The sequence below is a fragment of the Castanea sativa genome, chromosome 3, assembly GCF_040712315.1.
Source record: "Castanea sativa cultivar Marrone di Chiusa Pesio chromosome 3, ASM4071231v1".
Lineage (NCBI taxonomy): Eukaryota > Viridiplantae > Streptophyta > Magnoliopsida > Fagales > Fagaceae > Castanea > Castanea sativa.
Window position 1 is genome coordinate 14,602,948 of NC_134015.1, and position 23,862 is coordinate 14,626,809.

General features: G+C 34.0%; 3 protein-coding genes across 3 annotated transcripts; 2 read left to right on the forward strand and 1 right to left on the reverse strand.

The window, feature by feature from the left end:
* Positions 1-1,695: 1,695 nt before the first annotated feature.
* Positions 1,696-6,414, forward strand: LOC142626675 (protein NDL2-like). The gene is made up of 11 exons (XM_075800385.1): positions 1,696-1,887; positions 2,127-2,226; positions 2,623-2,720; positions 2,832-2,920; positions 3,723-3,783; positions 3,871-3,957; positions 4,508-4,585; positions 4,667-4,723; positions 4,816-4,871; positions 5,312-5,447; positions 5,781-6,414. Exons 1-11 carry the CDS (start codon positions 1,828-1,830, stop codon positions 6,018-6,020), a joined length of 1,062 nt encoding a protein of 353 aa, XP_075656500.1. The 5' UTR covers positions 1,696-1,827; the 3' UTR covers positions 6,021-6,414.
* Positions 6,415-7,939: 1,525 nt separating this feature from the next.
* On the reverse strand, positions 7,940-12,355 carry LOC142628105 (large ribosomal subunit protein uL30z). Its single transcript, XM_075802095.1, has 5 exons — positions 12,079-12,355; positions 10,741-10,838; positions 10,513-10,650; positions 8,397-8,499; positions 7,940-8,291 (listed from the first exon to the last, which is right to left on the reverse strand). The coding sequence occupies exons 1-5, from the start codon at positions 12,262-12,264 to the stop codon at positions 8,076-8,078; spliced, it is 741 nt and encodes a 246-aa protein (XP_075658210.1). The 5' UTR covers positions 12,265-12,355; the 3' UTR covers positions 7,940-8,075.
* Positions 12,356-14,513: 2,158 nt separating this feature from the next.
* Positions 14,514-21,739, forward strand: LOC142627163 (protein tesmin/TSO1-like CXC 2). Its single transcript, XM_075800964.1, has 11 exons — positions 14,514-14,641; positions 15,524-15,687; positions 15,778-16,552; positions 17,774-18,255; positions 18,353-18,427; positions 19,364-19,544; positions 20,106-20,201; positions 20,282-20,348; positions 20,616-20,754; positions 20,847-20,963; positions 21,049-21,739. The coding sequence occupies exons 1-11, from the start codon at positions 14,594-14,596 to the stop codon at positions 21,386-21,388; spliced, it is 2,484 nt and encodes an 827-aa protein (XP_075657079.1). The 5' UTR covers positions 14,514-14,593; the 3' UTR covers positions 21,389-21,739.
* Positions 21,740-23,862: the final 2,123 nt, after the last annotated feature.

Consider the following 23,862-nt stretch of genomic DNA (forward strand, 5'->3'; position numbering starts at 1 on the left):
TACATGTGAGGATGTCTAATCGCCCCTAATTTTAGATAGTGACCGCTAATCAATAAAGGTTGGCATTGTAGCACTGCAGTCTGCATAACAATTGTATTGTTGGAAGATTATACCAACTAAAAAAAAAATAGTATTGTTGAAAAATCAGTTGTATTACTAAATTTAAGAAAAGTTTTGGAACTCATAAATTTTTGTTTCGTCTTTTTCACGTAAATGTTGGAGTTCTATATCTCTTTTGGAGTTTGAATGTATGACAGCATGAGTTTATAGTGATTAGAGAGTATGACCAAACTAAAATCATACTACAATAATTTATTGGATAAAAATCTATACTCAAAAATTTTGTATTCAATTGCAATGCTAAAGTTTTGGCTAAGCTTATACATAATTAATGGGTATACTTTTATAAAAAATATACTCAGTAGTCGTTCCATCTCTAATTATTAGACTTTTATTTTATTTTGGGATGGGCCAAAATGAACTGCCCTTTAAAAGTTAGTAAGTAAATTTCTTAACAAACTAATTCATTTAAAAGGTTATTATTTTTCCTTTGATAAAATTTTAAGTTTTAAATTAAGTAAGTAGTTTTTGTGATAAAAAAAAAAGGAGAGTAATTTTTGGAAATTTATACCTTTTTTTATATATTTTTTAAAAACAACATGAACGATATCCTCTTAAAAAAATTAGATTTTTATCCTCAGCTAACAATATATAAAGATGAAATAGAGAAGTGTTACATCCATAATATTTTTACAACAAATTATAGGTAATTAGTTATTATTGATTATAATTCGAATTTATCATTAAAATTACTTTTTTGCTTTACCGATAACAATCTATAACAGCCTGTTACTCAGTATTTCTTGAATGAAATGTTATTTAAAATTTATTGTCACTTTTTTTTTTTGAGAAATGAATTTATTGTCACTTTAATAATAGGAAATATCCATGACTCAATATACATCAAAAGTAACACTTTATCACCTAAAAAAACAAGAGTGACACTTATCCAATGTTACTTTCTGAATCGATCTGAGAAAACAATATAAACCAGATAAGATTAGAACCCCTCAACTCAAACACTCAATCCCAATCTCATCCCAAAAAGTCTCTTTCTTTTTATTTTTATTTTTTTGGGTATATCCCCAAAAAATATTAAATATTTTAGCATTAATGATTGAATAAAATAAAATAGAGGCAATTTGGGGGCTACAAGGCAAGGGCAAGGGCAGTGATGAGCTGGCGCACTTTGATAGATTTAACTCTGGAGCATTCCTTCTGGTGCTTCCAGGTGTCAAACAGCTGTATGATACCATCTCCTTGCAAAATTACCAAAATGCCCATCGTAAAATATTTCATTTCCTCACAACTCCACCTACCCTTTCCAACCCCCAAAACGCCACCGTTTTAATTCCTTCACGCTATCAGAATTTTTAAGTGACTGCCCCTATGTGTACGGACCCAACAGTAACTATCCCCAACTGACAGTTTTAGCCAATCCAACGGTCATTTGGATAACACAAAGCCAAGCTAAAAGACAGGGGAGTCAAAGCGTTGACTGAAGGGTAAACAGGTCATTGTGTACGGTTAAACTAAAGCTTAACTGTTGTAATTCCGTTATTTCGTCGAGGGTGTTTGTGTAATTCTCTATTTCTCCAAAGAAAACAAGTACAAGTAAAGAAGTAAAGAAGAAGAAGAGAAAGAAGCAAAGCGTTTGATGAGAAAGTTTTAAGCATTTTTGCCACTGATAAAACTCTGAAACTCTCAGTGAGTTTAGTGTTTGTGGGTGTCTTTTATTTTCTGTGGTTGGTGTAAAGAGGCTGAGTTATGGCCGAGTCAAGTGACTCGGTTTCCATTGACATTGATATGGTACCTTTAGGAGAGAAGGTAAAGCAACCCCCCCAACCCAACCAAAAAAAAAATTGAAGAACCCACCAAGAAAGTTTTATTTTTTATTTCTGTTTTTGTTTTATTCAAATGCAAGATTACATTTTTATTTTTTCTTTTTAATTGTAGTACTTGTTGTTTCTTTGCTGTATATTTGCTGAGTTTTTGGTTGTATTTGTGATTTTTTTTTGGTTATTTAATTGTGTTTTTTGTTTTGTTTGCTTAATGTGGTTTTGCAGGAATATGTGGTGAAGACAAGCAAAGGCTCAATCTCTGTGTTTGTGTGCGGGGATCAAGAAAAGCCTGCTTTGATAACATACCCAGATGTTGCTCTCAATTGTATGCTTCATTTCTTGTTACTCTTTTTAGTGGTTAATGCTATTTTTTTTTTCTGTTGCATTTCAATTTCAAATATGCTTAAGAGTGAATGAAAGAACTTAGAAATGGTGCTTAATGTTTATGTCTTGAAGTTATTTGTAAAGGGTCTTTTTGTTTTACTCCAGTTGTCATGGAAAATAGTTAGTTTTCAATCTCTATGTGTTATTTGCTTTCTGGGGTTTTTAATGCGTTCTTGTTGTGCAACCCAATTGGTATTTGTAGAAATGAAAGTGTATTTGACTTTATTTGCTTCTTGGGGTTTCTATTGGGTTCTTATTGTGCAACCCAATTGGTTTTTGTAGAAATGGAAGGGTTTTTTAGTTTCTGGGTGCTTACTGTTTTCTTGGGTTTACACAGACATGTCTTGCTTCCGAGGCCTCTTCTTTTGCCCGGATGCAGCTTCTTTGCTGCTTCATAACTTCTGTGTTTACCACATTGATGCCCCAGGCCATGAGGTCAGTATCAGCCATGCATTTATTTATGTATGTAAGTGTTGTAGTACAAATTTTTTCCTTTGCTGATATTAATAGAGTTCCTGCCTTCCATTTGCTTAAGAGTTCTTGCAGGTGGGAGCTGATGTAATTTCTTCAGATGCTCCATTGCTCAGTGTGGACGACCTTGCAGACCAGGTGGCTGAAGTGCTTGATTTCTTCGGGTATGCTACTGTTGTGTACTTTTACCAGTTTATCTTTTCTATTTTGTTTTGGCAGCAATGGATTCAAATGGGAACTTTGGGGCTTTAATTCTCATTAAATTGGCAACTCAATGACTTCATGAAGTGCCTATTAATTACATTGGGTTGTAGAACACATCTCTTTATCTTCTTTCCTTATTGGGTTTGTTGTTATTTGGTTGCTTTTATTCAATCTGCCAGCCCTTGATTTCAATTGGTTTGGGAGAGTGACATACTGATTCTTATCAGCTTGTCAATGTATACTATTATTTTCTTATGGTCAATATTGGCAAATACATTAGTTTTGTATGAAAGTTTGTGATATCATGAAGGATTTTGACAAGCTTCACGTCCTAGTAAGAGGAAAAATTAGAAATATGGATTGATACCTCAGAATCTAGAGATTTCCGTTATAATTTAGGTGGAACATAAGAAAAGGGCGGAAGACCCGTTTAATCAGGATATGTTGCATGACTTCATAGACATACTGGTTTGTGCTAGTGTCACAAATTTAGAACTAGTTATAGATAGTTTCATATCAAGGGATGTTCATAATAAGTATAACAAAAGGGAAAACAGATCCAGCCCCAATAATATCTAATTGCTTTGGTGCCTTTTTCTTCTTCTTCTTCTTCTTCTTCTTCTTCTTTTTTATTTTTATTTTTTTTTCAGTCAGTACTAAATGGGGGGTGCATTTTAGTTCAGCTATGTTGAATGGTATATATCTTACACTGTTGCCAGTTGCAGTTTTCTTAAGCATGTATTGATGATATTTCTACTTCAGGCTGAAAGAGGTTTTGTGCTTAGGCGTAACAGCTGGTGCTTACATCCTTACCCTTTTTGCAGTAAGCTGGCAAATTTCAGCTTCCCTTTTTCTTTTTTCTTTAATCATGATATTTTTTATTTTAAGTTGTGTTTTTCCCATGTGGCAGATGAAATATACACAGCGGGTGGTTGGGCTAATTCTTGTGTCCCCTATTTGTAAAGCACCCTCATGGAGTGAATGGCTCTACATTAAGGTAATTGGAATATGTGTAACTAATATAATGAAGGAACCATTAGGTGTCAATATCCAACATCAAGGCTGATTTGAGTGTCAATAGAACACTTTATATCAGTTTAATTTTTGTATGGTCCAAGTGTGTATCTATGATAGCAAAGGGCAGAAGGAGGGCTTCCTTATTGCAAAGTCCACCATTTGCCATTTGGTATTATTAAGAGCCACTTGGCTGCAATCAGTAGCCAGTATCCAAACATTCTCCAGCACTATGCCCTTCTTGGAGTTTCTATCAACAGAAGTGATTATGATTCATTGTCCAATCCCCCAAGTCATTGCTTTCTTCATGCAACAAGTAGAATATTAATAACAAACATGTTCATGATGTCAGTTCAATACTGCATTACACATGATGGATTGAGTGTGCACCTGCAGTGCAACATTTTGATATCAGATGAAGTTTATAAAAGAGAGGGAAAAAAACTGCATACACTTTTTTTTTGTGGGAATTAAAACTACATATTTATTGCTTGTGAGGATTGCATAAGATTTAATAAAATCTACTTTTGCAGGTATTGTTGAACTTGCTATACTTTTATGGTATGTGTGGTGTATTGAAGGAATGCCTCCTACAGCGTTACTTTAGTAAGGTACTCCATGTTACCTTGTTTTTTAGGAACTTTCTGGCTTTCTTCTCTTGGTATGTTATAATTCTCATTTATTAAATGCAGGAACTTAGGTGTGGCTTGCATGATGCAGAATCAGACATAATACACGTTTTCAAAAGGGTATGGAAAGCTTAGTTCAATAGTGTCAATAAAGTGATAAATTTATATCACTTGAACTGCTGTGACCCTCTTTTTTTCAACTGTGCTTACAGTTACTGGATGAAAGGCAAAGTTTGAATGTCATGCGTTTCCTTCAAGCAATTAATGAGTAAGATCGTATCTATTCTAAAAATGCGTGTTTTTTCTTTTCCCCACCGATCCTTCCATGAAACCTGTACTAAGTCAACCCATGAGGGCTTGAAATTGTTATGACAGTTCAAGTCTTCTTTTGGCGGCAGCATATGAATTTGATTATATGCTTACAAGTGGAAAACTTAACTGGTACTCAAGGGTTTTATATTAAAGAATTTTACCTGAAATTGGTATTTATTTCAAAACAAGTTGTGTTTATGACATACCACAGAACAGATTGTATTAGACAGTACTAATTCAGTTCAGTAAATTAATAAGACATAGCTGAAAAATTACAAAGTTTAATTTAGTTTACTTGTGCGGGTGGCTTTTGCTTGCTAGCTTTCTAAATGCGAGAACAATCACATATTCTGTAACACTACCTGCTGTTTTATTGATTAGAAAGACTATTTGCAGGAGGCACGACCTTACAGAGGGCTTGAAGAAGTTGAAGTGTAAGACGCTTATTTTTGTAGGTGAAAGTAGTGAATTCCATGCAGAATCTGTGTATATGAGTGCTAAAATGGGCAGAAAAAATTGCGCTCTTGTTGAGGTAGAGTGATCTTCACTTTTTCAATGTGTTTTCTTGATTTATCTTTCAATTATGGTAATTAAATGACATAAATTACATGCAAACATGAGATGGTCTATTATCTCATGCGCCTGTGGATCTCGAACCCACAACCTCCTCCCCCCTCTGTTGGTCCCTTTGTTAAGATTAGAATCAGTAATCCAAAGAAGAACTAGCTTTTATTTTCTATATCTTTGAACCGATGAATTGCTTTTGAATGATGTTGTAATTATAACTAGAGGACTCCATGAATATAGCACGTTATTATTTTACTATACAGTTATTGTATAATGGTCCCATTTGTGTGCTTGGTAGGTTCAAGCTTGTGGCTCACTGGTGACGGAAGAGCACCCATATGCTATGCTAATTCCTATTGAAATTTTCTTAATGGAGTTTGGTTACTACAGACAACGACATTTTACTTCTTCATCAAGTAATGGCTCAAACCCAACCAGCCCTTCAAGCCATTCATGCATAGCACCAGAACTTCTCTCTCCAGAGGGTTTAGGCATCAAGCTGAAGCCCATCAAAACCCGCGTAGATATTGAAATTTGATGAAAAAAAGGGAATGACTCTTTCAAGCATTAATTCTTTACTCAGGTCTCCTGTGAAGGATAAATGGGGGCAGTGGTATCTCAGCATCACATAAATTAGCCATGGTAGCTTTGTACTTCAGGATAGCATATTCTTTGATTTTGTTAGTTGGGTTAGGATATTGGTGATCAGGATTAGGTGCACGTATGTATTTTTCAGAACTTTATTGTAGATAAAATAGGGGGGATTTGATATGGATGGAAGGTACATTTGGGGAAGAGATTTTTTGTCTGTCAGCTTACAACATGCTGTACATGTTACTAGCTTGCAACTCTAGAAGCAGCTTTTGTGTTGAAACTTTCTTTAATGCCACTGTATCTAATTCATGGTCGTTAAGGATATATTTTGAATACCATCCTTCTTTGTTTGGTGGTTAGTTGTGTATGTGTGGCTCCACATCCATGAAGACTTTTCTGTGATACCTGGTAGTGATTTTAGTTTTTATTAATACTCTTTTATAATTTCTTTTAATGAGTTAATGAGAGTTTTACATCAATCAAACTGCTTTTTCGAGAACTAAAGTGATCTTTAAACTAAGAGGTAAAAATGAATTTCGAGAGGCATGCTTTAGCTTTGTATTGATGGATTTTGTTTACCAACAAGTGTCCTAAGAATTGGGTAGCCTTTGGTGTTAATTCTTCAATAACTATGTTTCACATCATTAAGGCATGAGCAAGGATATGAACTCTGTCAGACAACGACTTATTTCTGGCTTCCCTCTTCCTCAAGGTCTTAACCATTCCTTACCCTACCCATTGATGTGAAATACAGAGCAATGAATTATCCCTTATCCTACTATCTTCTTCTTTGAATCCCATTGGCCATTATTATATGCCTCTGATATTGTTCTCCCTCATTCTCACAGCTGTGTTTCCCAGCCTCCTTCTAATCCAATCGAGGCATAATTCAGTCAATCTGATTTCTTCACCTTCTATTTCACTTATTCAAGATATGATTATTTTATGAAGCATTGTTTGTTTTCATTTTCTATGATTCTCAACACTTTGAATTTAATATTAAATCTACATTCATTCCATCATGTTCATTTCTCATGGCAAAGCTTAGGGTATTTTATTTTCCTCACCCGATTTTTTCTTTAAAAAGTTCTCTTTTATTTATCTACTCAAATATCTTATCGGATTTTTTTGTAAGGGTGGGTAATAATCACTACCCCATTCCCTCTCTCTCTCTCAAAACTTGCTTTATTATTTTGGTGATGATGCAACCACCAAACTTTTTGTTACGTGCACGTGAAATGTTTGATAAATTAGTTAGATGTTTCGTTCTTTTTCCAAAATTAGAGATTTTGATAGGATGGTTTGATAAAAATTCTTCATCATGATACTTATCCCCAAAAAAAAGATCCCATCACCATGATTCATGATAGCTACTCCTTTCATCTTGATAGTGCCAACCCCTCAAATCTCATCCTCCAGACTCGGGGTGAGTAACAATTTATTCTCCTAATGCCCATTACAATTTCTTGAATTCCGATTCATAAAATTTATTCTCAAATGTCAAAAACAACCTCCAGGCTCATAATAATATCTTTATGATTTTCTTTGACAATTCCTTTATCTTGCTTCCATATTCCAATAATATCTCACTCACAAAAAGAGAAAATATTCGAGAAAAAAGAAAATTCTTGGTCAAGTTGGTATGAAAAGAAACTAGCACACAAGCGATTGGTTCTCTCTCTCACGCACAATCTGAGGTTTGAATGTAATATCCGACAGTGAGTACGGACACACTCCAGAACTCTTTCTGCAATGAATTCATTGACACTGATATACTTTAAGCTAAGAAAAACAGATATCATCAATCCAGGAACAACTTAAAAGTTAAAAGCAGCAAAACAAAGTAAATCGTGACACAGTAAATGTTAATTAGCAGACCCAAAATAACAATTACTTTCAAAATTGCGATACATGCCACTGCAAAGTCATTTTATGGGTAGTTGACATAGTAACAACACTCTAGATTTCTTCTTTATATGCAGTACATTTTCTCTTAATCCTAATTCATCTTACTGAGCAGTTCATTGATGTGATCCTCACGATTACCAGCGTCTCCCCCTCGCTTGAATACTATTTTTGTTCCTTGCAATTCTCCTTCTGGCTTGTTGAGTGAAAAGGGCCATAAAGCACTTGTAACCTCCTTAAAATGTGGACCAACAGTAGCAATCTCATGCACAATATCTTCTATGCATATAATATCATACTTTCCCAAGGCCTGCCAAAAGATAAAATTGTAAGGGGAGAGGGGGTGCATTAGAAAATTGTGTATAAAAAATGACATAAAACTCAGTCCAAAATTCAGCAAGATGATATCTAATACCTGTTCAATAATGTTATTGTCAGTCAGAGGGACTCGCTGCTTGTCTATTTTTAAAAGACCCTTCTTGTAAATCAGCTCCCTCACATTCTTCAGATTAGGATATCTTTACAAACAAGCAAAATCCAATAAGAACCATGTATCACTGATCATTAATTATAAATAAAATGATAAAGGGGCAAAGATGCAGATGAAAAGAATATCACTGTTCATTAATTTGTAATTATAATGATACAGGGGCAAAGATGCAAGTGAAAAGAATCGTTAGGATAATCTGAAGTTGAAACTGGAAATGCACGAAAACCCATATGTCAAATGGTAGTTCTTATAAGGATGAGTCACAGCTTAAGATTGAAAGTTCAGCCATATGCAATATACCTAGTGAAGACAAATGCCATAACTTTCCACGATTTTTGTAGTTAAGCATGTTTAGGGACAAGTTTCTCATCATTGTATTTTAAGAAATGCAACAAATTTCAAGATTACATGCAAGACAACGAGACATTTTGTGTGACATGTTAACAAAAACAAGGTTATCTTTGATAATTTGATATAGAGAATGAACTTTTTTTATGAGAACAGGGAGGGAAGATTCCAGTGACCTCTTGAACAAGCATTGGGCTTGTAACATCAGTGGAAAAAATAAACTAAATGCATCTAATCAATCACCTAATATCTCAATAATTTTTAATTTCAGCCCCAGCCAAGGACAATATGAGACTGTTATTTAAACATGCTCCGGTCACAAGCTATTAAAGTTAGGAACAATGGTTACTCTCTATATTCTAGCATAGATCTGACTCTGGCTAGAGCTAAATGATAAAAGGTTCATGCAACAAATGTCCACGCCAGGTTGTTAATAAGCTTATTCAAGGTCTATGGAAGCCTCAACAAGCCAAGTAAAAGCTTAAGTTGAAGACTATATAGAAGAAAACCTAAACAACTAGAGGCTCAACTCAATATTTTTTTAATATCTTGAACTGCCATCAAACTTGACACTTCAACAGACAATGGTCAGTGTGTGTAAAGCTTACAAGAATTACATGAAATTCTCAGAACATATCATAGTAGCTAATGAGGAATCCCCCTTTCAAGTCCACCAGAAATAAAAAGAGACTGTGGTGCCACACTCCCACTCCTACTAGTTATTTTTTAAACCAAAGAAATACTTCTTTTTTTTAATAAAATTTTAGGCTAAAGGAAGTAAGGCTCACCCTAAAGGGGCAAGCAGGTGGATCAAAACCAAGCTCATCCTTCTGGGGAGAGAAAGGGGAGAGGGGGGGGGGGAGGGAGGGAATCAGAGGAGCCACTAGACCAAAAACACAGAACTTATCTGCTTACATTCAAAGGCTTACTCAATCATGCCCTTGATGCTCTGGTGTCTATCTGATGCACACAAATTAACATTGAACAAGTACCAAGCATAAGACAAGTTTCAAGATTGATTTTGGTGCAATCTAAAGGTGCTTATCAAGCCCAAACAGCCTGGTAATAGGATTGTCCAGATTCATAACTATCCTTACTCCAAGAAGAGCGCAACACAAAGAGAATACATAAAACAGAAACCACCAAAACAATGCTCAATGAAAAGGTAAAAGCAAAAAAATGGTTGGTGCCATTTAAATGGATCATCTCAAAATAAAATAAAAATAAAAAGTTATTTCAGCAAGAGCATAGGACACTGACAGGTTTACACAGAAATCAAAAAAGGTTTAAATAAGTAAAAGAGCATGAAAGCTGGTTGCTTCTAGTCCTGATGGTAAGCTAGAGCTTTCATTTATCAAAAAAGGGTAAGCTAGAGCTCCGTTTCTTTTTTTTCCAGATAAATAGGTAAGCTAGAGCTTTTTGTATTGTTTTCCAACACTATGCTTTATATCATTAGTAGTAATGGAATAAAAACAATACATAGCTATCTAACTAATGAAGACAGTAAGAATTAGGCAACAGAGTTCATTCCAATTATGATACTAGTCAGTGGTCACAATTTCATTCGTAACCACTTCATATTGAAAATCATGAACTATTATGGGGGTGGCCCTATATTTCTATGCTTTTCTGTTTTCTCCAGCTTATTAAGCATATTTACTGCATAGCAATAAGAAAAGGTTTTGTCTCCTACCCATAGGTAACATAAGGCTCCACTTTTTCCAGCTTTTCAACTATAAATTTATTTGCTATAACAAAGACACCGTTGAAGACTTTCCTCAATCTCAAGTTGTATAAGAGCTTCCTAGTTCTCGGATGCATTTCCTTCTTTCTGGGAAACAAACAGAGACATCAGAGTGGGAAAAAAAAGAATTAGCTGTAGATAACATGAAGAAAATAATCACAAAAGCTGGTAACTAACCCATTTATGCGAACAACAAAAAGCAGTTTGGTATCGGTCACTGTCAAATCTGGTCTTTTCCTCTTTGTCCTCTGTTTCAATTTTATGAGGTCTAGTTCCTACCCCAAAAAGAAGAGGAAAGGATTATTTGACAACACCATTACGTTAATAAATATATCATGAAATTGCAGACAATGCAGGGCAGCTCTGGAAACATTTGTCCTGGACAAAAGTTAATCTAAAATTAAAGACACAGAGTACAAACATCTAAGTGTCTACCAAAGTTTTCAATCTTAACAAGCACATCACCTAGATTGATGAGCATACACATTTCAGCTACTATTGCATGCTTCTCATGGACAAATAGTCTGTGACCCAAGAAGAGCCCATTTCACCTAATACTAGGCAACTGCCCAAGAGGCAAATTTAACATGCAAAACAACAGAAGAAAAGACTAAGGAAAGGCACCAAAACAGCATTCAATCATGTCACACGCTAAACAAAAAAATTGAACATATCCAACATATCAAAACTGAATGAACCCAATCGAATGTCAAATAACCGAAGACCTCGGCTTTCTTCACTCCTCTAAAGAAGACTTCAAACTTCTCCATCCCAGCTTATTTCTAATCACATCAATCTTCTACAACAGATTATCCACACAAAACTAAGGTGTCCCGAAGTTCCAAATCTCTCAAAAAACCAGTCATAAATACATACATCTATTAACCTGTAAGCCATCAAAAAACACCCAAAATAATCCCCCAATTCTCGAACTCCTCCATGCTTGTACATACACATATGCATATGCATATAAAAAAAAAAAAATAATAATAATAAAACTAGAAAAATAAAACCTCCACCAACCCAACAGTAACTTCGAAATGAAGAATTTACCCAATTTCAGCCGCAATAAAAGGAAAAAAAAAACACTATATCAATGTTATAAGCATAAAATTGCACCAAGTAAAACCCACACACATATATGCATATATGTACAAGAAAAACTCCAGCAACCCAACATAAACTTCAAAAACCAAAATTTTCCCAATTCAAACCACAATAAAAGAAATCAGAAAAACACTACATCAAATTTATATGCATAATATTGCACCAAGTAAAAGCCACATACACATATGCATATACATACAAAAAAAAAAAAAACTCCAGCAACCCAACATAAACTTCAAAAACCAAAATTTACCCAGTTCAAACCACAACAAAAGAAATCAGAAAAAACATAATATCAATCTTATAAGCATAATACAGCTATAGCAACCCAACAAAAACCCACATGTGAAAAAGTAAAACAAACACATATAGATGAAAAAAAAAAAAAAGAGGTGAAAGAGTTGAAACCCTGGTGCGGTATTGTTTGATGAAATCTTCAGGCATTCTGATGAATTCTTGTTTGGCTTTCTTCTTGAGAGCAGATTGTCTGTCCTCATACTGAGCTTTCCTCTTCAGTGCCCACTCTTCGTTGCTCTTCCTTTTCTTCAGTATAACCTCAGGTATGTACGCCAACGGTGCCTCCTCTTCCGCCATTTTTATCTCTCTCTCTTTTGCTTTCTCTGTAACCAAAAAGAGAAAAAATACAGAGAGAACGATAGATTGAAAGAAACACAGAAAGAGGGTTTGAGTTGCGGCCGAGTAAAGACTAAAACCCTAATTTCCAACCCGATTGGGCTTCAAGCCCATTCAGCCCATCACTGGGCCCACAAAGAGTAAAAACGTTGTGATTTAAATTAAAGGCTGAATTCTAAATTGTTATGGGCTCTTCAATGGTCTAAACATTTTGGATTTTCAGTTTGAGTTTGTTTTGATTTAATTATTTGCAAATCAATTTACAAACTGACGGATTAGTGTCAAATATTATATGGAATGGTTTAATGTAAAATACCAAATATGCAATGACCTATTATTAAATTGAGTAAACTGACGGATTACATGGGTTAATCTTTTTAATCCATAGACAATTTAAAAAATATATACCAATTGTTCTGCATATAGAACATAAGCAACTAATATCACAACGATAACACCTAATTGATTTTAATCATTAGTTGTATTTAGAGATTTAAATGATTTTGTTATGCTTTTATGATTTGATGACTAAGCTAAAAATTTATTTTGAATTTTTATGAGATATGTTGTTTCAAGACTTTTGAACCATATAACTTGCTTATTGGATCGATTTATGTGAATGATGCATTTTTTTTTTTTTATACTCTCTAATTTTATGTCATATGATGTAATTTTTTATTGTTATAGTTTATTAATTTACCTAAATGGAGATTTTTTTTAGTTGCTTTTCAAAATTATAAAATATATGATTTAATTAATTAATAAACTTGCAATTTATCCAATGAATTAGTGAACTAATTCTTCAGCTGGGTCAACCTACAATCTAATTTTTATAACTATGGTTTTGGGGATTTAACGATAATAGAGGATGTCTACTTAATAGAAAACTGAATTGGGAAATTTTGAAACTTAGAGGCCTGAAATGAAAAACAGCGAAACTTAGAGGGCGAGTTTTGGAATTTAGCCTAAATTAAATCCTCAAAAAACCAAGTGGTATTCTAATGTTTTTTTTTTTAGTTAGAAATATAATGTCAATTTTTTTATATAGAAAATATAATTTCATTTCAAACCCTTTCTTTAAAAAAAAATAAAGTTAACAGGTTATGGGTTAAGGCTTAACAAGTTCGTATCATAATTTGGTTGACATGACTAACTCATTTAATAAACATATTTTGACTGTGTCTAACCCATGGAACCTGTTTGACTCATCTAGCTCGTTTAATTAAATGTCATTTTACCAATATATTCTTCAAAACCCTAAGTATATAAACTTATTAGTTGTTGTATTTATTTTGTTTGGTATATTGTGATTGATTATTTGTGAAATTAAGATTTTTTTTAACTTTGAATAATCTCTTTTACCTGTTGGCCAGCTTTAAGCAACCTTCGCATTTCTTGCTGAGATCCTAAATCTCCAAGTGGGCCCTCTTGTAATGAAATTACTTGTTAGTTATGAATTTTATATTAAAACAAATCTATTTGTTTTATCTTTTATAGTTTAGATCAATTGGGTTAGAACTAAAATTTGTATTTTTTTTGTTCACTTTGATAAAAATTTGATAAATGAGTTGACAAAATTAGCCTATTTAATAAACATATCATATTAGGGTTGAGGAATTCTAACCCGTTTAATAAATGTATCGGGTTAATATTGACCAATATAATTGAATACTGTACTTACTAAAACTCACCATTTTGAAACTCTTTTAAAATTTCAATTATTCATTTTAATAATCTTTACGATGATAAAAATTTTTCTTAAAAGCTCTACTTTTGTCACAAAACTTAAATAAACCGTTCCTTGTTTTTTTTTTAATAAGAAAAATAAACTATTCCTTTCACTATTTTTTTTTTAAACAATTTATTATATTATTGTAATATTATATCTAATTTGTATATATAACAATAATAAATTTTTTATTGTTTTGGACATTACAAAATTACACTAACATAAGACAATGCGAATAATTTACGTTAATTATGCAATTTAACAAAGCTAAATTATAGATAGAGATAGAGAATTCTAAAAAAAAAAAAAAAATTATAGATATAGATATACTAATAGTAATTAAGAATGAAGAAAAAAGTCAAAGAAAAATGGTCCCCACGTTGGAAAAAAACCAAAAAGGCCAAAAAAAATCATCCTTTCCCGCCTTCCGCCCCTCTCATTGAATTTCATATTTCGTTCTCTCTCCTCCTCTCTCTCACATCACACTCACACACCCACAGAGAGAGAGAGAGAGAGAGAGAGAGAGAGAATGTGGAGGAGCTCTTGGGGCTACTCTGAAAAATGGACACTCCAGTGAAGAACCAACTTGCCACCACTTCTAAGTTTGAGGTCTTTCCTATAAACCCGACTCTCTCTATCTTATTTTTGTTTGTCTTACTCATTATCATTGTGCTTTTATTTATTTATTTTTTTTGCAAAATAAAATTATTCTGTTTGGTTACCGAGAAATTGAACTAGAGAAAAACAATACCCATGTCTTCAATTTCACTATCTCATCCATTTTACTCACCAAAATAAGAAAAACCCATTTCCCATTACTTAAAAAGTAGTTTGTGTTCAAGGGTCAAAAATTCAATTTGGGGGTTTTAGTTCTCTTTGGTTCCTGATGCTGTAAAGCCTAAGGTTTTACCATAAATTCAATATCCCTATTTTCTGAGGGGGAAAAATGGGTGTTTTGTAATGCTGTATTAAGATGTTGAGTAGTGGGGCTAAATTTGTTGTTTTGGGTTCTTTAGGGATTGGATTTTTAGAACCTGGGGTTGCTATGATATTGTATTTTGAGGGATTTTGTTGTGTTTGTATGTTCAAGTTTTGTGAATTGCCTTTTGTTTTTAAGTGTGAATGGGGTTTTACTATTGTTTAACAAGTGCATATTTACATGTGGATGTTTTATAAGGTGTTTTTATAAATTTGGAGAGTAAAGGTGTACTTTGGTCAAAATGAGGTCCACCGTCCACACACATGGGGGAAGGGACTAGGAGATTTGGCCAGATGCTTCTATGGACTTTATAGTTGCAATTTTTTTTAATAATTTTTTTTCCTCCCAAGGAAATCCTTTATATCTGTAAGCAGTTACTGATTTTGGCAAGATGTTATTGCTTTTTTGCTTGGTGACAATCTAATTTGTTTGCTATTGTTCTGGATTGGTTAATACTTGTATTTATTTTTGAGGCTATGTGCTGGGAAATAATCCTTGTTTATACTATGCAGGATTCTCCTGTATTTAATTACATCAGCAATCTTTCTCCTATTGAGCCAGTCAAGTCCATACCCACTGATCATGCATATACTTCACTAACTTTTGCATCCCCTTCATCAGTATTTCCTTCACCACAGATTGGTATCCACAAAGAATCTAGATTTTCAATTAGAAGGTAAATTTAATTTACTTTTTCTTGCGTCATTCAATCATATAACAAAAATTGTGCTGTTGTTATTCACAATTCAAGTTACACTGTTATCAGGCATCAGTTCTCGGACTCTTCAAAAAATGAGTCCTCTCAGATTGGAAACAAAAACAATACAAGTGAAGGGGTTTCAGTTGCTGTTCAACCATCTGATTCATGTACTGAAAATTTTGAATGTTGTACTTCTGCCAGTTCAGCAAGAGAGATTACTACTGAGCCAACTGATGAGCCCTCGGAACTAGTCATTGAGTTGCCAAATACCTTGAAATATGATTGTGGTAGCCCTGATAGTGATATGGTACCTCCCGATGCTATTAAGACAGATACTGCACCACGCATTGCAGGCACATTGGAATCATTCGATGAATTTCTTATGGATGACTCAAAAGGGAAGCTCCATTCATTTGAAAGTGAAAAAAATTTGCGCAACATCTGTTCAATTGAGCAAAATATAGAAGCATGTGACTGGGTGTCATTTGTTTCCGGTGCTGCAGATCTGTTGAACTTGGATTCATCCATGATGGAAGAGCATTTTGATGGGCAAAATCATAAATCAGTTGATCCTGGGACAATTTCTTTTCTCTCAACTGTCCTACAGCTCCCACAAGACAATGCAAATGATGTAGAGAAGACAGAAGCCATTAGTATTATCAGTTGCAAACAGCGTGAAATAGGAGAAACAGTAACTCAATCCAGAGCAATTGGGAATCTAAAAAAAACAGATCAAACTTCAGCAATCCTTTCTAGCACTCTGCTGGATAAGCTAGCTGTTAGTGATTTGAGTGATAAAGTGGATGACAAGGGGAAAAAGTGCATGGATTCCAGCAGCAAGGTATGGCATTTTTTGGCCTATGTTGTTATACAGATTGCTGAAGTAAAACGTATTATATATATTTATGCAATGTATGCCTTCTTCTGGATAATTAAAATGCTGTCCGATAGTTAGAAACTAAAGTTTTGTGGAGTTTATAGTACATACATTGTGAGAGTCTCTCCAAGCTTTAACTTATACATGGTGTCTGTAATATATTGTAGAATTACATAACCACAGTCAGATTTCTCACAGTATATTAACCTTATAATACTCATAGCTTAAATTCACTTCTCTAAATTAGATATTCCTATGGTGTGTCTCCATCATTGATCTGCTTCTGATGCAGAACAAATCAAGAACACAAGAACAAAAATAATAAAATAAACATAGGATTCAGCACCTAGGGTTACTTGGAATCAGCACCAAATGAGATAGAAAGCTTAAGAATCAGCACCTAGTGTTGATTGGACTCAACACCAAGCCATTGGAAAAACTCCAACCAAAATTTTAGTAATCATTAACTTGTCTCCATTGGAGTACAATGCTATGCTTATACAAACTATTAAAACTAAACTCTACTTTTAGACAACGAGAGTCAATGCTCAATTATTGAATTACAAAAACAACCTTGACTACAGGAAATTAAATAACATATTAGTAACCTAATTTGCTGATAAGAGTTAGAATAAAATCCAATGGGGGTAATAGTAAATATACAATTGACTTCTAAAACTAAACAAAACTTAATTACAACAAAATTGTTGTCATGTTCATTGCATCAATTGTTTTAGGACTTTGTCATGTAATTAAATAAGCACTGTGGGTAGAGTATTGCTGAAGCTGAATTCAGAGTAGACGTATAAAAAATATGCCAAGTGTTTAGATTTTTATGAGAATAATAAATTGTAGATACTACATATCCATTGACATTAATGCTTTACCTAATGTTTGAAATCTCATCTTTATCTCTAATGCAATTTTTGAATGTTTGAAATCACAAAAATGTCATGTAAGCAATGAATTGCATCAATGAACAGTGTTGTGATTTCAGGTTCATTGCATCAATTTTTTGAGTGTCTATGCATGATACTGTCCCTCCCCCACAAACCTGCTCCCCCTTTGTCCCTTTTTTATTTATTTTTTTATTTTTAAAATTTTTATGCTTTATTTGTTCTCTATTCTTTTAAAATCTCATGTGTAAATTCTAATTTCATCAATAATATTTTGGACCTTGTTCAGCCTGGTTCTCACAGGCTTTGTAGTATACGACGGCGCTGTCTGGTTTTTGAAACGTCAGGAGCTCATAAAAATAAGCCAATATGTGATTCTAATAGTAGTTCTCCGGCAATACCATCTGATTGTGAAGTTTTTCCTAATGAAAAGCAAGCTCAAATCAATACTGCAAGTGGTTATTCATCAACCATGTTACCTGGTATTGGTTTGCACTTGAATGCTCTTGCAACTGCTCCGACTGATAATAAAGTTGCCAAGCTTGAGAGTCCAGCTTTCAGAAGCAAACAAATAATTATGCTAAACTCAATGGTCTCTTGCAATCCTTTAACACCTGGCCAGAATCCTCTTGATAAATCCCTGACTCTTAAAACTTTGGAAGGTGAATTGGCTCCACATTATAATGAAGCTCAGGTTACAGAAAATGCTCCTCAAACATCTACAAGTGCTGTTAGTGAAGAGTTTGACCAGAGTAGTCCTAGAAGAAAGAGGCATGTATAGACAATACTATTGTTTGATCGTTGACATGTACTTTTTAATTAAGTGCTTAATATTGCCATTTCTGTTATAATGTTTGATAATTTTCAGATTCAAGTTGGAACATGTTGAAGAAAGCAACGCCTGCAAGCGCTGTAATTGTAAGAGGTCAAAGTGCTTGAAGCTGTAAGTTCATTTTTATTGATTTAAAATTAAGTTCATGGTTTGTGTGCATTATCTTCATCTCTCAGACAAAATGTGTTTGTAAAATCAGTTGTTAATGTCTTGACTGATTTTATGGTGGATTGGCTCTAAAAGTTTAGCCAAACTCACTATTCCTTGTTTAAATGGTATAACATAGGAGGTTCAAGGGATACTCCAATGGTTTCAGCACCTCTCATGGTGCCTGGGCACTGAGGTTTCTAACCCCATCACTAACAGCCCTCCCCTCCTCCCACTTCCCTAGCAAAAAAAAGAGAGTATAAATAGCTATGGAGTATGGTTGATTATCATCAATCTATTTTTGTGCCTTAGTTCTTGACGTATATTACTTGCCATTTCAGTTATGAAATCATGAGGGGAGGCACTAGGAGTATACAATTTAGAACCTCCTCATGCATGAAATGCCTGCCATTAAGCTACAGCATGAGCATCATTAATTCACTGTTTCTAAATATAATAACTCATGTTGAGAAATTTGAAAAATGTTCGCAACCGATCATGTATGCATGTACATCTACTCTAATGAAAAAACCAATTGACAATGGTGGCGATATATAAATTTCTCCTGCTTACATGTCTAGTATTATATCCTCAACTAGTGCTTAGGCATCCCAAATTTTGAGCTGAGAATATCTTTTTGGCTGGCAGCCAAAGTAAAATGAGTTTTTTGAAGGTTGTCTTGACAACAGAAGGATCAACTGTATCAGGTTCTGGAGATTAGCTAAAATAACAACTACTGTTTCTACCAAATTAAATTTTCAGTATGTGCATTTGACAGTACTTATATTATTATTATGCAATGGTGGAATGCTATGTATTTTATAAATGTTCCTTTGACATCAACAACACTGCAGATTTAATAGACCCTTGTAGTCTTACTGGTCATGTTCTTCAATACAGTTACTGTGAATGCTTTGCTGCTGGCCTCTACTGTGTTGAGCCTTGTTCATGCCAAGATTGCTTTAACAAACCTATTCATGAAAGCACTGTTCTGGAGACTCGGAGAAACATTGAATCTCGCAATCCACTTGCATTTGCTCCCAAAGTGATCAGAGACGCAGATGTTGTTCCTGAATTTGGGGTTAGAAATCACCTCTTAGATTAGATACTTCCTTACATCAGATTCAAGAGGCATCACAGTCATTCTGCTCAAACTCCATTAATTTAATGGATGGAGCCTGACCTCATTTGTGAAGTGGGACTGATAAAATTTATTGTTGGTCATTTTAATAAGAAGTATTTGAGGAGAGGGAATTTGATTTCAGGTTTTAGTTTTAATGGCTTGAATAAAGTACAATTTTTTCTATTGATGAAGTTATTGGTGGATTTAAGCCTTGTCAATTTGTGGATATGTAATGATTAAGTACAACATGTTCTTTCAAATTCATAAGATCTGAGTTTTTTTTGGAGCAAATTCTCATAGCCAAAACCCATCACTTGTTATTAAAAATCATTTCAAGTGGTTTGTGCTAGTAATTATTCTTTAAATCCTTTGATTTTAAAATTTATAATTCCAATGCAACTTGCTAGGATTCATAGTGAGGGTTGAGCAATGATGTCTGTGGTGCTAATTTGTTTTCAATAATAGCTTCTTCCTTTGGCCCAATGCCCTTAAACATTCTTCATTTTTTTTCCTATGCAGGATGAATCTAACAAAACTCCAGCCTCAGCCAGGCATAAAAGAGGATGCAACTGTAAAAAATCAAGTTGCTTAAAGAAATACTGTGAATGCTTTCAGGTTTTTTCTGATACCCCTTTGTGTATGTGCCTTATGATAATTGAAATCTAATGTGGACCTTTTGTTTTGTGTATAAAAAGGGTGGGGTTGGATGCTCTATCAACTGCAGATGTAAAGGATGTAAGAACGCATTTGGTCAGAAGGATGGTAAGTTTTTTATTTGGTTTAATTGCACTAATCTTTATCCTGAAACTGAATTGAACTGTGACACTTCTATAAGTTGTTAACAGATCTTATGACCAACTGAGGTGCTTTTTTAAGTTGAATGCTAATATGCAGTAAATATACTTAAATTTTGTCCTCTTCCCACCCTGGTGCCCTTTACTTGGACCGTAGATTTCTAAGCATCACACTAAGTAGAGCATGCAATAATTCTAGTTGTTTTACAACTTCCTTTTTCTTTTAATGTAACAGGAGCTGAAGAAACTGATATCGAAGGGGAAGAATTAGAAGCTTGTAAAGTGAATGCATTGGATGCAAGTTTACACACAGTCAAGGAGGATGATAAGGAACATCTTGAATTCCCAATTACAGTATTATCAGAGAATAGCAGGTTATCAATTCTACTCATTTTAAAATTTATAAAATATTTTCCTTTTTTTTTCTTTTATTTGTTTGGAATGTTTAAATTTACTTTTCTTTCAGATCTCTGAGTCAAGAATCAGAAGGCTGTAAGAATGCATTGGAGATAAGTTTACAGGAAGTAAATGAGAGTGAAAAAGAACATCCAGATCTCTCAATAACACCTTCTGAAATAAGCAGGTTCTTGATTCTATTCATTGTGAGTTTTGAACATTGTTTATCTGTACTATATCTGTTTTTAATGTCACCAATATTTCATTTTCAGACCTTCAATCCGTTTGCCATTTTCCTTTAGTGGGAAGCTTCCTTTATCTTCTCTGCTTTCTGTTGGATCATCAGCTCAGTTTTGCACCAGCCAAAAACCCAGAACGAAATATTCTTTCTCCTCTCGGCTCAAATTTGAGACACATCTTCAGATGATTCCTGAAGATGAAACTCCCGAGGCTTTGAATAGTACTAGTGATGTGAAGTCAACCTCTCCAAACTCCAAGAGGGTTTCACCTCCTAAACAAGAGTTTGGTTCAACTGCTCGAAGGATGGGTAGAAAGTTGATTTTGAGATCTATTCCACCATTCCCATCTCTCAGTTCAACAGGAGAGCAGTGATTTTCATGATGCTGAGAAATGTTGTTTGGTTGTACTATTTCAAGCAAATTTAATGTATCCTTCCGGCATAGTAGCATGCTTCAGCTAGTGGCATTGTCAATATGTACAAATAAATTTTACAGTTAGCCTTTCTCATTTAAGTGGTTCTTTTCTGTTAGCCTTTTCATTTTTAAATGTTCCAACCCCCATCCTTATTCCTTAATATGCTCTCAAATTCTATTATAGCTTGTACCTTTCAGCTCTAATTTGGGCAATGTTCTGTTGTATGATTAGACTAAGTTGACGGAATGTGTAATGTTACTGTATTTGTTTCCAATAATTGTAGACTACTACTAGTACTGCCTTTACAAATCTTTACCAATTGTATCACAAATCCTTTGTACTCCATGTCTGTTGTGACTTGTGACTTCCACAGCTAAATACCAACAATGAGAATTCTCTGTTTCATTCTTTTAAGGCTTTCGCAACCCACTGGAATAAAGATTGGACGGTGCATAGATCCAAACATTTGTGCAAAGCTCAGTGGCGCAATTTGTCTCAGGGCTAACCTTAGTTCATCCCAAAAGAACCATTAGAATTATATATCAAAAAGGAACCCACCCAAAGTGTTTCGCAACAGGGACAAAAGGGAAGCGAGAAAGCAGGTGGGTGTTTGACATTGTTTGGGTTTATGATTGATGAAATGCCCAAGAGGCCAAATTTTGTTGTAAACCCATATTGGGTTAATCTTAAGTTCTAGCCTTTATATAAACCTTATTAAGGGTTTATTGAAATAGATGACTTGAGTATATAGTAAAGATGTAGCTATTAGGGCATTATGCTGTGGCTGTGGGCTGAATAATGTAATCCCATGTTTTATGTTATTAATATGCATATCAAATTTCATACTAACCAAATGTTATTTATTATTTGATTCTTAAAAATATTTTTTATTTATAATTTTAGTTATAAAAATTTGAAATTTAAATATTTAGTTAATGATATAGTTATTAATTTTTGATTTTCTAAGAAAGATATATAAAAAAAAAATGTAATTCAATGGTGGTTTTGTTAAAATTCATATGCAATAGAAAGATATTAAGGAGAGCTGTATGTAATCATTGGCTACAAGCAAGTTTGCCACTAAATTTTGTCGGCAAAAATCACCTTACTTTTTGGAAATAAAAATAAAGATATTAAACATCTTTTTTAATAATGATTGATTCTTATTTCAATATTTTCATATAAATTGAATTGCGCTTGAATTATTATATCAATGTAAGAGGGAAGATATCAAAAAAATTCTCAAAAAGGGCAAGAAAATAATTATTTCCAATATTTAAAAAAAAAAAATTGTTTTGGTTAAAAGCCTGGTCTCTCCTCATCGATCTATCCAATAATCGGTTAGAGTCACTTATTTATTTATTTATTTATTTTTTTGAAAATAATAATATTAAAGTCGGTTAGCGGAAAACATTGTTCTTAATTTCGATTTTTTTTTTTAAATTTTTTTTTAGGAACTGAATTTCGAATTTTGAATAGGTAGTCTTAGTCCCATTCGAACAAGGAAAACAAAACCTTAGAGAATTCGGATTAAAATACAAAAGTCGGTTACATTGTAATATTTAAGGAAACCCAAAGTATTGTAAACGTATCATATCTTACACGAACTCTTTACTCTGAAAATCTCAGAATCCAAACCCCCTGTGCTGTGCTTTAATTGCTTCTTTGATTTTCAATACCCATTTTATTCTAACGATGAGGATCAGCTTGATGATGAAACCCCATGATGGGGATGCATGGATCAAGAGAGTTCTTGATGTGCCCACCAAACCAAGAACAACAAGAAGACCTCCTTTGTCTGAGAAAGATAGGAAGTGGTCTCATGTTGTTGGCAAGTTTTCTTTGGCTGCTGTCATCAAACACTGAGAACTCCGTAAGCTTACTCCTCAACAACTAGAGAAGAGGGAGAGATTGATAGAGGAGAAGAGAATAAAGCTTCAGTTTACAAGGGATTACTCTTTCTTATTCACTGAGGAAGAGAATGCTGAGAGAGCTAAGATTAAAACTCAGACTCAGAGAACTAAATGTTATTTTCGTTGGGATAACACTACCAGAATGCTTGGATCGGGTTCTCAAGATTTGAAACATAATGGTGACAGATGTGACAAAGTTCAAGATTTTAAGGCTAATACTCAAAAGGGTTCTCAGCAATCTGTTCATCATGTCAATCGGAGCCGATTTCATAACCGTAATGGTGACAGCGGGAAAGTTCAAGATTTGAAACGGAACTGTACCTATAAACCTTTTACTTCTCAAGAAACTGCATATCATATCAATCAAACCCATAACCATTATGGTGACCGCAAGAAAGTTCAAGATTGGAACCATAGGTGCAAGGTTGATGGTCGAAGGGGTTCTCAAGAATATATTCATCCAGTCAAGCAAAGCTATAACAATTATGGTGAGAACAAGAAAGTTCAAGATTGGGACCG

Bases quoted from the DNA above. Each gene is read 5' to 3' on its own strand.
- LOC142626675 (XM_075800385.1), top strand. From the start codon at position 1,828: ATGGCCGAGTCAAGTGACTCGGTTTCCATTGACATTGATATGGTACCT. The intron at 1,888-2,126 runs GTAAAGCAACCC...GTGGTTTTGCAG, and splicing joins TGGTACCTTTAGGAGAGAAG to GAATATGTGGTGAAGACAAG. The intron at 4,872-5,311 runs GTAAGATCGTAT...GACTATTTGCAG, and splicing joins TTCCTTCAAGCAATTAATGA to GAGGCACGACCTTACAGAGG.
- LOC142628105 (XM_075802095.1), bottom strand. From the start codon at position 12,264: ATGGCGGAAGAGGAGGCACCGTTGGCGTACATACCTGAGGTTATACTG. The intron at 10,839-12,078 runs GTTTCAACTCTT...TTTTTGGGGTAG, and splicing joins TCAAACAATACCGCACCAGG to GAACTAGACCTCATAAAATT. The intron at 8,292-8,396 runs GTATTAGATATC...ATCTTTTGGCAG, and splicing joins ACAATAACATTATTGAACAG to GCCTTGGGAAAGTATGATAT.
- LOC142627163 (XM_075800964.1), top strand. From the start codon at position 14,594: ATGGACACTCCAGTGAAGAACCAACTTGCCACCACTTCTAAGTTTGAG. The intron at 15,688-15,777 runs GTAAATTTAATT...CACTGTTATCAG, and splicing joins TCTAGATTTTCAATTAGAAG to GCATCAGTTCTCGGACTCTT. The intron at 20,964-21,048 runs GTTCTTGATTCT...TTTCATTTTCAG, and splicing joins ACACCTTCTGAAATAAGCAG to ACCTTCAATCCGTTTGCCAT.